Source organism: Notamacropus eugenii, chromosome 3, assembly GCF_028372415.1.
Source record: "Notamacropus eugenii isolate mMacEug1 chromosome 3, mMacEug1.pri_v2, whole genome shotgun sequence".
Lineage (NCBI taxonomy): Eukaryota > Metazoa > Chordata > Mammalia > Diprotodontia > Macropodidae > Notamacropus > Notamacropus eugenii.
Window position 1 is genome coordinate 153,264,458 of NC_092874.1, and position 15,121 is coordinate 153,279,578.

At 35.1% G+C, this 15,121-nt stretch overlaps 1 protein-coding gene across 4 annotated transcripts in view; it reads right to left on the reverse strand.

The window, feature by feature from the left end:
- FAM185A (family with sequence similarity 185 member A) overlaps positions 1-15,121 on the reverse strand; it is a 97,890-nt gene that overhangs the window by 72,681 nt on the left and 10,088 nt on the right. For all 4 annotated transcript variants that reach the window (XM_072653169.1, XM_072653167.1, XM_072653166.1 and 1 more), the window contains exons 3-4: positions 13,734-13,826; positions 4,313-4,451 (exon numbers count right to left, since the gene is read on the reverse strand). In XM_072653169.1, the coding sequence (XP_072509270.1) occupies positions 4,313-4,451; positions 13,734-13,826 (232 nt within the window). The remainder of the gene's footprint in view (positions 1-4,312; positions 4,452-13,733; positions 13,827-15,121) is intronic.

Consider the following 15,121-nt stretch of genomic DNA (forward strand, 5'->3'; position numbering starts at 1 on the left):
GGATCTATTTTCCAGGTCAGTTGTTTTTCCAATGAGATATTTCACATTATCTTCCATTTTTTCATTCTTTTGGTTTTGTTTTGTGATTTCTTGGTTTCTTATAAAGTCATTAGCCTCCATCTGTTCCATTCTAATTTTGAAAGAACTATTTTCTTCAATGAGCTTTTGAACCTCCTTTCCCATCTGGCTAATTCTGCTTTTGAAAGCATTCTTCTCCTCATTGGCTTTTTGAACCTCTTTTGCCAATTGAGTTAACCTATTTTTCAAGGTGTTATTTTCTTCAGCATTTTTTGGGTCTCCTTCAGCAAGGTGTTGACCTGCTTTTCATGCTTTTCTTGCATCTCTCTCATTTCTCTTCCCAGTTTTTCCTCCACCTCTCTAACTTGATTTTCAAAATCCTTTTTTAGCTCTTCCGTGGCCTGAGCCCATTGAATATTTATTTTGGATGTTTGGGATACAGAAGCCTTGAATTCTATGTCTTTCCCTGATGGTAAGCATTGTTCTTCCTCATCAGAAAGGAAGGGAGGAGATATCTGTTCACCAAGAAAGTAACCTTCTATGGTCTTATTTTTTCCCCCCTTTTCTGGGCATTTTCCCAGCCAGTTACTTGACTTCTGAGTGTCCTCTCCACACCCACCTCACCTCCAGATCCGCCCAGCCAGCAATTGGGGTCTGAGATTCAAATGCTGCTTCCTAGCCTCAGGGCAAGGGAGGGGGCAGGGCTGCTATTCAGTGTGAGATTAAGTTCAGGTGCTCAGGTGGGGGCAGGGATGCCTCATGGGCTAGGTTCCCTCAGGGGGTTTATGTGGAGACTTTCAACAATGGATCTGGGCTCCTGCCTGCTTTGGAAGCCCTTGTCTGCTGCTGCCTCCTAAGGGGGCCTGAGTTATGGGGACACCCCATTCCCCTCTTGGGCGAGCTGAAAAGACCCTCTCACTGACCTTTGACACCTATGGGTGGAGGGACCTGCATGGCTGCTGGAGATTCTGTCCCTGAAGCCTGCTTGGATCTGCTCCCCCTGCCTGGTGCCACGTGGCCAAGGCAGGGCTGGGCTCTGCCCCAGGTCCAGTGCTCTACAGACCTTTCGGGTCAGTTTTTCAGGTCTCTCTGGAACAGAAATCTCTTCCACTCTGTTGTTCTGTGGCTTCTGCTGCTCTAGAATTTGTTGGGAGTTCTTCTTTACAGGTATTTTCTAGGTGGCGGGTTGAGAGCTAGCATATGTGTATCTTTCTACTCCACCATCTTGGCTCCTCCCTCAGAAACTTTTTTTTAATGGACTATCTTCATAGGTGTACTTTAAAAGTCACCTGTGTCTTTATTGTAACTTTTCCTTGTTCTAAAACAAGAAATATTAAACATTAAAGGGAAGACACCTTGGTTAATACAGAAATACTATCGCCACTGATGTAAAGCAGTATCTTTAAATTAAAAAGAAGTGGACTAGGAAACAATATGTTTGTCCCACCAATCCTATTGCTAAAATACTATCCTAAAGATATCACTAAGAAGAAAAAAGTACCTTTGGAAAAAATTGTAGCTAATTTACTATAGCAACAAAAAATGTAAAAATGTCTAATTATATGTCTAATGAATGGTAGATGACTCCAGAAAAATGACAAATATGAAAAATACAAAGAACATGAATACATGAAATGATATAAAATGAGTCCAGCAAAACCAGAATAGCATGCTATAGATACAGATACACACGTTTGTATATGGATATATACATACATATATATATATATAAATGCACATGCATCATATGGATTTTTAAGACAATGACCAAACTTTTCTCCCATTTGATTGAGATGAAAATGATTCAAATTTGAGAATGAATTTTGATTAGACCTTTATCCCATATTTGATGTTTTTAGTAGTTACCTGATGTTTGCTAGAAAGATTGAGCTTGTAGTAATAAAAGCTATTTACTGCATGCTCTGAATTTAGTGGACTATAGAAACAAAATACATTTGGAAAGCATAGGAGAAACCTAGTTGATAGTTCATTAATTCATGTGTTTCATGGTTGATCTGAGAAATAGACATCATTCAGATAAATTCCCAGAGAAGACCGGGACATTACCTATGGTGATATTCTGGAAGAATGGGAGAGAACAAAGAAAAAAAATTCCAGCATGGAGGGAGGGGGGAGGTGCGGCTCCTGACTGCATCACACTTGTTATTTATAGGAAGTGTGATATGAATAAGTCAGGGACTGCCTGGAGTGTATGTCCAGTTGAAGTACTAGAATCAAACAAAATCAGAGAGGGGAAAAAAATTCTTGAAAGTCATCTACTCTAAGCACTTCCTTAACAAATATCCTGATTCATAGTCTACCTTTTTTTCCACTATATCATGCAAAATAAGCTTTATAAGAAAACATGAAAAATTATTTATAAATGCGACTAAAACTTTTCTTCTTTAGTATTCTACTTCAGTTAAATAATCAAAAGTCTGAGAACTTTCCCACATACTCTGTTAAAAGCTCTTGTGCTTCAGGGTAATGATGGCAATTCATTATAAATTCAGTAAGAAAGTAACTTTTTTACAGTATTGCATCTCTTTCAGTATTGAAAAGGTATACACAGTAACAAAAATACTACAAAAACTTGTTCACAGCTAAAACTTATTTGCATTAGAGAAAAACAGACATGAGAAAAAAGTCTAACATACATCTGGATATGAAAGAAAACAAACCTTAAACAAAATTTTTAATATTTTATTATTTTCTTGCCCTATTTTAAGCAATATCTGATTACTGGAACCTCCAATTTGTTTATCATGAATTGTTTTTCCACTACAATCATAACTAAATGCATTCCAAATGTAACAAAAATCTTTTTTTTTTTTTTAGAAAATAAGTCATTGTAAAAATATGCAATGCTAAAAATTCTACAATTATTTCATGCACAATTTAACTTTTTAAAAGCATGATGATATAACTAAAGTATTCGTTTAAAAAAATAGTTTGTTTTCATGTTCTTTCTGACAGAAGATATAATCTTGGATAGAGAAATGTCTAAATTATCTTAACGCTATTAAGTTAGAATATCACTATTTGGTGTTTGAGAGAAGGAATTAATTATGCTCAGCATATTTGTTCATATTTTTTTGTTGTTGTTGTGGATTTTTTTCCCTAGAAGCTTGTGCTCTGGTCTGATTCATATGATATGCTAAAGACACAGGGCACCTCCAAATAAAGAAATGCCATCAATTAATGTTCAATAATGCATAAAGTAACTAGCAAATATTGTTTATACTTTCTTTAGCTAATAATTGCTGTTCTCTGATGCATAAGATGATTAGTAAGTATCATTTTTACTTTCTTAATTTATTAATTACTGTTCAATTTTCAAATCTTGGTTTTTGCCATATAAAAATACAAATTTTCAATTTACTATAAAAGGGAAATGGGTGATTATTCCTGTGGCAAAAACAAGACAGTATGCTTTTCAAGAAAAAAGCCTTAGCAAGGAACAAATAATGGATGTACCAGGGTTTCTCAAAAATAAATAATTTTCATTCATATCTATTAGCAGAAAGTCTATAATATTTCACTAATCTTTGATTTAACTGTTAAAACGCTATAAAAGGGGTCAAGGTATGATCAGGGACACTGAATATCACATGCCTCCCTCTTTCTTCCCCTTCCAATAACATAAAAGATGCCCAAGTTAATCATATTTCTGGTTGGTTTTTTTTTAGAAAAATGTTTTGGGAAGAAACCAAATGCCACCTACCCAGTGAAAGCAGAAATTGGCAGGGTCCTTTAAGTATATGATGCCAGTAAAAACAGAGAAAAAATATGTTGAACAAATATAGTATCTCTGAAAGTCATCGACCAGATCTCATCCAAGTCTTATTAAATAGTTTAACCATTGGATTTTCTACAAAAATATAAGCAGCTGTTTAAAACCCTTATTTATTTCAAAAGGTATTCTGCCTCTCCCTTTTTTATAAAGCTCTCAATTTTTTCCCCATATGCTTCAATTTTTCCTTGAAGTTTATAATTCTTGGAAATACTGAAAGAAATAGGTAAAAAAAAATAGGTAAAATAGGTAATATTTTCAGCAAAGAGAAAAATATCGAGTTTCATATCTAACAATATCAGCTTCTTGTCAATATATAATTGCTTTGATTTGTGGCAGTTTCCTGCCACAAAGTTTTCTGGTTTTTTGTTTGTTCAGATGTTATGTTTTCTTGTGACGAGTTCTATCTCTCTAAAAGAAAAGTCTACCTTATGTGAGGAAAAATAACTCGTGTATGCTGAACTAAGAAGACTGCAATGTTTCTTGACACTTTCATCTTACCATGGATACTTCCCAATGTAATATCCCCAGCAGTAGAAGACAGAGATGATGACTCTGTATACAGATACTTGGCTTTCAGCAAACCATCTTCAGTAGATATGTTAACAGAACTCCCTTGTAGTTTATCTACAGTCACAGTCTATTAAAAAAAAATTACTAAAATCAGTTGATTATCAAACCAAAGAGTGATTTTTTTAAAAGCCATCATAGCACCTACTGAATTAACTAGGAACTTCATAAAAACTTGCCACCCATAAATCAATGACATAAAAATTGTATCTCTAAGGGAGTTGGGGGTGGGGGAGTTAAGGGTGGAACCTGGACTATAATTTCAATGGCACATGGAACTCTCAATGAAAGGATCCCTTCAAGTCAAAGCAGATAAGCAGTCACTCCACACTTTATAGTCTTAAATGTCTGCCTGGTTAGAAATGAGGAGATTTGTCTAGAGTGCCATAGCCAGCACACAGGAGCCCCTCTCCATCTATGCTACACAATCTCTTAATTATAAAACAAATTTAAAAACACTAATATACCCAAGAATTTTTAGATGGTATCTTTCTTAAATTCTTCCTTAACTCAAATGTTTTTTCTGTGGTTGTCAGTGTGACAGGATGAAACAAACCAGAGATTTTGATTCAGACTGCTTTAGTTCAAGTTTCTATTCTGAAATGCAGTGGCCATGTCCTTGGGCCAATGACTATAGTAATCCCTTCCACATCACTGGGGTTAAGGGCATGCTAACCATGCAATGGGGAAAATTTGAGTAAGATTTTTTGGCTCTCCCTTTGTACCAAAGAATTTTTTCTTTTTTTTTTTTTAATGGGTCTTATTGCAAAATTTGGATTGATATTATACAATACTATACATATATTTAATGCATTTCCACGTCTAAACATTTTCTGTGTCATCTGCTGTCCTTCATGCATTGTCTGCAGCTTCCACAGAACTCCTCAAAAATTCCCATTTGATTTCTTATGCTGACCCGAAAGTTGCGATGTGGACAGGATAACTGCGGGATTCTCTAGCTCCCAGGACTGTTTCATGAGCAAAATGCTTTATAAACTTTAAGTACTACGTAAATGTGAACTTCTACTGTTTTGGTATGATAAAGTGCTTCTATGAGCAGCAAAGGTATGGACAGAGGAACCAACTGGGATCCTGAAGTGGTGGCATGAAGCGCTCTCTGAAAACTTCACCTTATATGTAATAAAAGTAACAGATATCGCTGGTGACTTGGAGAATCATAAAAGCCAATTCTAGAGAGCCTTGAAATAGTCATCTCTGAGTTCTCAGCTATTTTTTCTGGTATTTATTCTTTTGAATAAATAGGACTACAGTCACCTAATATCCACTAGGAAATAATTAAAATTAAACTTTAAAATTCACTGATGATGCTGATAGTGTTGTTGAGAACAAATACCTTGTGAATTTGACATGAGAAGCCCTCAGTGTGAATTCCAAATCTGCTACTTGTGGGATTTGGGCAAGTCCACTTCACTTCATTGAAGTGAGCATGTTAGGTTAGATGATCTCTATTAAAGTCAATTCTAGTCCTGAATCAATGACACTATGATTCTGCAAATACTAAATTCAGAAATTACAACAACCAAAAAAGTCACATACTACAAAACAAAGAAGTTATCCCACAGAATAAGCTATTCCCAGCATCGTAAAATCCATACTAGTCAGCATTGTAGAAGAATGTTCTATGCTGCCAAAGTAAACAGTTGGTTAGCAAAGAGCTATCAAGGATGGTTTAGCAATTTGCATAAAAATTAGATACACTTAGTACTAAGACAATTCCAAAGGCATTTTCTTTGATGATCTGGAAGGCACTTCATAATTTTATAGTGTCTCAGGGTTGTCATTTTGAGTTAGGAGAGATTATTCTTTAACAAAAATCACAGACCACAGATTGAACTATAATCCCTGACTAAAAATCACTCTGGAAAGAAGAAATCAGTGTACTTCCTAATGAGTCTATTTGCTCATTTAGAGGATGTGTTATGTTTTTGGCCTGCTTCTCTTTCTAAGGAAAAAAAAATTAATCTAACTCAGTGTTAACTTTTGACAACAATTCAGAATCAAGAACTTCCTAATTGTTTCTGTTAAATCAAAAATGTGACAATTAGTTCTGTAAAACCCATTATATTTAAAGTTTGTCAGTGGTCACAAGGACAAGTTTCATTTGATTAGAATAAAGAACATTTTTGTATAACTGTGAAATTCTACTTATTATGAAGTTTAAGTAAATCCTATTTAGCTGAATGCATTATGCTTGGTTTAGTTACAAATGCCAATTACACTGAAGTGGTTATCAAAATATTAAAACAAAAATCACACACCCCAGGTTAAGAATCCTGCTCTAAGGCACAGGCTAACACAGGAGCATTCGTTCGAATTTCCAGTCCAGTATTCTAGTCAATGACTAACCAATTCTGTCATCATACTTTCTAATTATTATTTGGAAAAAATGATGAAGGGCTGACTTTGTTTATAAAACACTATTTTGTTCTCTAGAAAGCTACAAAAAAGTCCTAAAGAAAATAAAACAATTAAACTGCATTTTTTCCACACAGTTTTATCTTAATAATTCCCTTCAATAAATCATCTTGTAGGAAATATAGTCTGCATTGTCAACAGACTACAGGACCCTCTTGTAGATACTTTAACTGATATACAAAACTAAAAAACAAAACATAGTTTATAGTACAACGATGCTTTTAATTTCTCTTACCTATCCATTAGATGAAATAATAGTTCAAGCTGAATGCTAACAGAAATATCTGTTTGAGAATGGGCAGAATGCTGTCTAAAACAAAAGATTAAGAACTATCTCCTGTTGAAAGAAGCTTGGAAATAACATATTCCTTTTTAGTGTGAGAACAGAAACTGAAAAGTGTTTAATATTTTTAATATATATAAAATGTAATGGAAACTAAGCCATTTGTTGGAAGTACACAGTAGGTGTTTAATTGGTGTTTAAATGAATTGTCAAATTGAATGCAATCTTTTGTTTAGAAGACCAGAAAAAGAAATCAGTCTTAAAACTACTTGGTAGCTATGTGATTGATTCATTGTGAAATTGGACAAATCATGTTTTTTACTCAGTTTCTTCATCTGTAGAATGAGAATGATATAATTTTACCCATATCTACTTCACAGGAAAATTAAATTAGATATAATTTTTAAAAATCACTTTGTGAAACTTCAAACATGTATTATATACAGTATCTTAAGAGTCTTTTGCTTCAGAAAAAATATTTAAAGCTTTTTTTTGCTCACAAGGTAAATCTAGTACAATCAGCAAACATTAAATTTTCACTATCTGCAAGAATCTGTGCTAAGCACTGGGCACTGTGATAAAGAGATTTATTTTATACATTTTTGTGTATCCTGAAAAAAACCAAATTTGAACATATTTTTTAAAATGTTACACATACTATATATGACTCCATTTAAATAAAAAAACTCAGTTCTATTACAAATATATATACAAAAAATTATTTTGGATGACACAAAAGCTACGATGAAAAAAGATGGGGAAAAAGAAAATAGGCCAAAGAAACAACAAAGGTATACAGTTGATTCTAGCTCAACCACTTAGATGCAATCGGTAACTTAAAACAATCCAAGAATAGTTCAGGCTGGGTTTTTGCATGAACTTTGATTCTTACATTTGGTTATGTTTCATAATCTGAAAATAACATATAAAATAACATGAAGAAATGATTCAAAAGGAGTAGCAAAGATATCCAGATTTCCCTCCTAAAGTTACTAACAATCTCTTAACTGCCAAGTCTAATGACCTGTTCTCTTCTAACCTGATTATTCAACCAAAACTGTTTTCTCCAAAGTCACTAAGAATCTAATGGGTTTTTCTCAATCCTCATACTTCTTGACTTCTCTGCAGCCTCTGGCATTACTGATCACCCTCTTCTCCTTGATACTTTCTCCTAGGTTTTCAAGACACTCTACTCTCCTGGTTCTCCTACCTATCTGACTGCTCCATCTCAGTCTCCTTTGCTAGAGACTTCATTCAAGTTACACCTGCTAAATGTGAGCATCTCACAGAGTTCCATCCTGGACCCACTTCTCTTTTCCCTCTATCTTTATTTTATTTCATAATCTCATCAGCTCCCATAGATTCAATTATTTCTAAGCTGATGATTTTCAAATGCACTTCTTCAGCCTTGCCCTCTCTACTGATTTCCAGTCTCATATCTCCAATTTCCTATTCAACATCTCAAAATGAATGTCTTCTAAATATCTTAAATGCAATATATCTAAAACTGAATTTTGATTATATTAAAATAAAAAGTTTTTGTACAAACAAAACCAATGCAACCAAGATTAGAAGGAAAGCAGAAAGCTGGGGAATAATCTTTACAGCAAGAGTCTGTGATAAAAACCTCATTTCTCAAATATATAGAGAACCGAATCAAATTTATAAGAACACTAATGTATTGTTGATAGAGCTGTGAACTGATCCAACCCTTCTGAAGATCCAGCAATATTACTACTAAGCCTGTATCTCAAAGAGATCATCTACATGCAAAAATATTTATAGCATCCTTTTCAGTGGTGGCAAAATATTGAAAACCAAGGGAATGCCCATCAGTTGAGGAATGGCTGAAAAAACTGATGGATTCTGAATGAAGATCAAAGCATATTATTTTTACTTTATATTTTTTTCATGTTTTTTTTCCTTTTCATCTGTTTCTTCTTTCACAACTCTAATATGGATGGAAATATATTTTACATGACAGCATACGTATAACCTATATGAAATTGCCTACCATTCTTAAAAGAAGGGAAGGGAGGGAGGGAAAAAATTTGGAACTCAAAATCTTATAAAAGTGACATGTAATTGGTGGAAAAAAATAAAATACTACTTAAAAAAATCTGAATATTATCTTTCCCCAAAAGCCCTCCCCTCTGCCTAACTCTCCTATTACTATTTAGGGTACTATCATTCTCCCAGTCACCCAGGCTCACAATCGCATCATCCTTACTCTTCACTCTTATCCCCCACCCCACCATCCATCTGTTACCAAATCCTGCTGCTGTTACCTTTCCGATATCTCCCCATACATGACACCGCTTCTCTTATCTGAGAGGCCTGATGCATATCTTGATTACCTCATACCTAGCCTACCTCAATAGCCTAGTGGTTAGTCTCCTTGCCTCAAGTCTCTTCCCAAAATGCAGTTCTGACTCTGTAAACTTCTACCCCCAACTTGTTAAATTCCAGTACCTCCCTATCACTACCAGGATTAAATATAAAATCCAATTTGGCATTTAAAGCTCTTTGTAACCCACCCCTCCCTCACCTTTCCAACCTTCCTGCACCTTACTCTCCGCCTTATCACCACATCCTTGCAGATCCAGTGCCACTAGTTTTCTTGTTCCTCAGAAGATCCTCCATCTCCCCAACTCTGGGCATTTTCACTGCTGTCCCCATGCTGGAAATGCTCTTCCCCCCTCTTCATCTCTGCCTCTTGGCGTCTCAGGCTCCCTTCAAGTCCCAGCTCAAAGCTCACATTCTGGAAGAAGCCTTTCCCAACCCTATTAATTCTAGAGACTTTCCTCTATCGATTCATCCTGTGTGTAGTTTTTCTGTATACAGTTGGTTCTGGGTTATCTCCACCATGAGAATGCCTCTTGTTCCTTGGCACACCACCTAGCACAGAGCAGGTACTTAATAAATGTCTGACTGATAGGTGGCTCAGAAATTTTTATTTCACTCTTGTCAAAGACATTAATCTAGGAAGTAATACTTATGTACTAGCTTAACAAAAACTGCCAGGGGATACTAAACGAGTTCTGTGGGACATTTTCACACCCGTTAGCTTAAAAACACAACCTCTCTGGGTATCGGTGTCCTGTTCTGTAAAATGAATGTGCTGGATTGCATGGCTTCTAAGCTACTGGATTTTATTAAGATCCGTTCTCAATCTATCACCCTAAAACAGACATTATTACCCTTTTTTGTGTGTCAGAGACCACTTTAGCAGGTCACTGAAGTCTAAGCACAGCTTTCAGAATCATGTTTTAAATGATTCTAAATAAGATAGAATATATTACAAAGGAAATTATATTAAATACAGTTAACAAAACATTAAAAAAAATTCACAGACCCTAGGTTAAGAACTGCAGTCCAAAGAGATAAGTATATTAGTTCAAACAGCTTATACATTCACAAAAGATTTTTTAAAAATAATACTGTAAGAGGTTACATTATTTTATGTATGCTATATACATGTATTTCATATAAAATACATGTATATATACATATATACATATAAATAAAATGTAAAAGAGGTAACGATACGTTGATTAATCATTCCAACAAAAATTTAAAGATAAAATTTGCTACCAATAATCTACAGAGAATTAACCATGTCACTTCTCAAATTTGTATCAAAAGATTCTTGGCAATATTAGAAAACAAAAATGGTATAATGTGACCAAAATCTATAGACTCAAACCTAATTTAAAAATATATTAAACAACTTTTATTGCAGATTTCTACCTCTAAAATTATATCCTGCTGTCAAACTATTCAATGTCAATGTCATTTATAAAGTAACAATGAGAAATTACTGATGATACTTAAATAAAGGAAACAACTTTCTAGAAATGTTATCATTTAGTGCCATCTGGTGGAAAATATTAAAGTAACAAAGTTATAATGTCATACTTCAAAAATTGCCTATAATGCAAAATTTATTCACTAGTCATTCAACAAATATTTTGTTGAATATACTTAATACTTATATTACTTAATACTTAATTACCTAATACTTAATACCCTGATTAGCATATTCATCCTCAACACATTTAATGTTCTGTTGTAAGTAAATCATATTTTCACCTCCACTTTTAAAGTAAATTACATGGTGATACTGAAGGTGAGCCAGAAAGACCTGGATTTTGGCCCCCCTTCTGACATTTACCAGTTGTGTGACCATGGGATCATACAAAATTCAGTGATAACTCAGAATTAACTTCTCTGAATTTCACCTTCCTGATCTATAAAATGAAGCTGATATTAATAGTACCTCACAGAATTCATTTTCTTAAATTATTATATGCTATGATATTCAGGGTTTTTTGTCAAGTTCTTCTGGGAAAACTACGAGCCTAAAGTTGTTTCTGTTCATCTTGTCTTCTGTCTATTTTTCTGGTTTACATATAATTCATGAGTTCTTTCAAGGTTGACTTTTGCCAGATTTAACTATGTTTCAGTATTTCTGTTCCAGATTTATTAATCTTTCCTTTAATTACCAACTCTCCATTAAAGAGTGCAATCTTTTTTTTTTTTTCCTATTAAGCTGAGTTTTAAAATTTTGCATAGAAAACTATAAGTTCTGGTCTATATTCATTCCTAATTTTTTCTTTTGTGTAATTCATTTCAATTTTGATATATTATGGGGTTCCCTGTTATTCTATGCTGTCTTGAGTCCACAGGATTCTGTATTTTATCAGGCACTAGTTCATTTTCCTTTGTTTTAAAATATTTTTAAAGAGAACTATGCTCTCTTGGAGGATTTATTATTAATTTTACCATTTGGTTTTAGGACCCTCCCTGTTGATTTGTTTGTGCTTTGTGCTTTTATTGAGAGTTTTTTCTCTTGAAATAAATGGATTTTTTGTATTCCTCCATCACTCATTTTCTGGCCCCTCCCCCTTTGCTGGTAGGTTTGGGCTTGGAACGGGTTACCTCAGCCTACTTGCTTTAGGGGATCTAGGGTTTGTAGAACTATGTCCTGTAGACTGGTCTCAGCTGGGTTTCAGTGCCCCTTCTTTCAGGCAAAGTCCCTTGCCCAACCTCTAACCCCAATTCTTCCCCTGGACCTACTTTAGTTTTCCAGCAGAGATAAAAGTGTCTACTGCTTTTTTCAAGATGGAAGGAGGGTGAAGAGGGTGTTTCTGGGCAAATTCTCTGTAGCCTTTTAGGTTCCTAGCCTAGGACTGGGCCCCAGTCAGAAGGCAGCATATTTTTAACCCACTGCCTTCCTCCTCAGCTCTATATGGATTTGGCAGAGGGAGGAATGCTCAGTTTCATGCAGAGACTCTGCAATAGGAAGAGGAGGGGATTCCCAAGATGGACATAAAGGCACAAGCTTGCAAGGTGGTTTGTGTACTTGCCTTGGGCCAGGCAAGCAGAGAAGCTGGCGAGAGGGGTATGAATACTGAGTGCTTTAAGGGTTAAAATTCCCTGGTGTTAATTCACAAGGATTTTACATTTGGGGGTTCTCTTTTCTCTCTTCTATGATCAGCTGTGCTTTTTCTACGTTTGACACAGAATTGTTTTTTTGGCGTGCTGGAAGGCTAAAGGAGTCTGGAGACAGTGATGAATCTTCTATTTTCTTGATCATTTGACCTAGAACACTGAGTTGTTGCTAGGCTCAAGTGAAATAAGGGACATAGAAATTTTTGGTTTAATCACTTAGTGCTATGTAAGTGTCAGCTATTGGTGTTGGTATTAATCCATGACCAGCCAAAAAGAGTGAAACTTCAGATTTGGAGTCAAATTAGTTTTTAGTGACACTTTACTACAAAGATGCACATGCTTTCACCTCTTAGAGCAATCCTTTTACTAATGCAGATTGCAGCCCCTTTCCACCTTAGTAGATGGTTTAATGATTTGTTGCAGTCAAAAAACTGGATCAGCTGGTACACAACTTTTTGGAAAAGTGCCTCTACAAAGCCAGCAAAGCTGGTCCTCAGATCACATACTCCATCCCTGGGCCAATAGTGAAAACTTTCGCAGTTTGGGAGGATTTCTACCATGTGTGCACACATTAGCACCAAGAAGCACTGAGACAGGAACTCAAATAACATATTAAAATAGTAATAGCAACTCTACCTTATGGAGTGTGGCAAGGTTTACAAGGTGTTTCACATACATTATCTCATCTGATACAGCAACCCTTTGAGGCAGGTACTGTATGTAATGTTAAACCCATTTTAGAGATGAAGAAACTGCAGCTCAAAGAGTTTAAGCTAATCCATGGTCACTCAGGAAGTGTTATAGACAGAATATGAACTCAGGTCCGTCTGCCTTGACTATAAGTCTAGCATACTTTCTTCCTACCATGCTGCTGCTCTCAGATTCAAAAATACTTAATTCAAGTTTTCACTGTATGGAATGTAATGTAGGCACATTTTAAATCTCATTAGTAAACATGGTTTTTTTTCTTTCTTAAAAGTAACTTCAATTAAATATTTCGTTAACAGATGTGAAATAATCAATGTTCATAATGCTGAGGTCTGACCAAGTATTTTAGGAACCAACAATAAAATGTTTTTAAAAGGAAATGTGCTGTGAATTCTGAAACACTTATTTTGTGATGACCAACTTCACATTAAATTCAAACTTCTAAAAAAGAAAAGTCTTATTTTTGCTTACACTTTTTTCTGATGCATGAATGTCTATATTTCCAAGAATAGTTCCCAGGCAGATCACTTTGCCTCCTTTTGTTTGAATATGCAATTTTTTACTCTGAAAGACAATTTGTAAAAGTTTATTTGCTTTGGGGATTATAATTCGAACAAACAAAATCCAGCAATTTAGACTTTTTTTGTCTAATCATCAAAGCATTTAATTGCAAGAGTTAAATTTATAAATATGTCATCTGCAATCAGACTTTCAGTGATTTTAGCCATAACAAATAGCTTATACCCACAAGGAAGCTGGAAGTAATATAAAAAGCTCAATGAAAACAGCTACAAAGACCACGCATTTTATTTTATGGAAGAGGGGCAAAATCACCTTCTTCATGCTCAAACACAACGGATATTTAATTGTACAAAGACTATTTGGCAATTTTAAGCTCTATTTAAGGACATGATGAGAGTCACCATGACAGAGAAGCTGTAGATAGTAGGTATGGCATAGAGGGAAGAAAAGGGGTGTGTGTATATGGTATGTGTGCATGTGTGCAGGCATGTAATGTGTGTATTGGGGGAGAAATTAAAACTTCAGTGAAAAAAGAAGAAAATTTGCTATTAATAGAAGGCAAACAGGAGCAAATATCCCTGTATACTTCAATATCTCCAGAGGACATCACTGAAGAGACAGAAAAAGAATTAAAACAGCATAGCACCAAAACAAACAAACAAAAAATACCCGCTAAGCATCAAGTTTCACAGAACATGGCTAAAGGCATGAATGAAGTGCTTATGATGCACTATATGCACAGCACTGTGCTAAGCATGGAGGACACAAACACTACGTAAGAAAGCTCCTGCCCTAAAGGAGTACGTGTTCTAATGGAGAAGACAAACACAGGGAAGGGTGCAATTGCACGTTATACTGGAAGGTTCCACGATCCTTAGGACACAGTGGTAAAGCAATTTTTTCTGTAATGCCATTTCCACTGACAAAATCATATCAGTTTCTGATGCCGAATCATTTAATACTGGCTTGAAAGTACTGCAAGTTAAAGAAGGTAACAAGTTTAACCATCCCTGAGGGGATTACTGTAATTACTGGAAAGATTGAGGTCCATAGTTATGAGTTAACAAGAAGGTTCAATTACATTCAGGGACTCACCTCTTTTCCCATAGGAACCTCCCTGTTAGAAAAAAAAAATTGCTGCTCCATCTGAAGTCACAGTAATAATGCTCTACCCTCTCTTTACTACAGCTCTTAAGGATTGGTTTAGAATTCAAGAAGCTACTGCTATGTGAGGAAGTACTTCCTATTTTCCCTCAGCATATGAAAAACCAAGAATTCCCCATCCCTCCATAATGACTGTGCCCCCAAACTTTCACCATCAGTACCTTCACTCTATT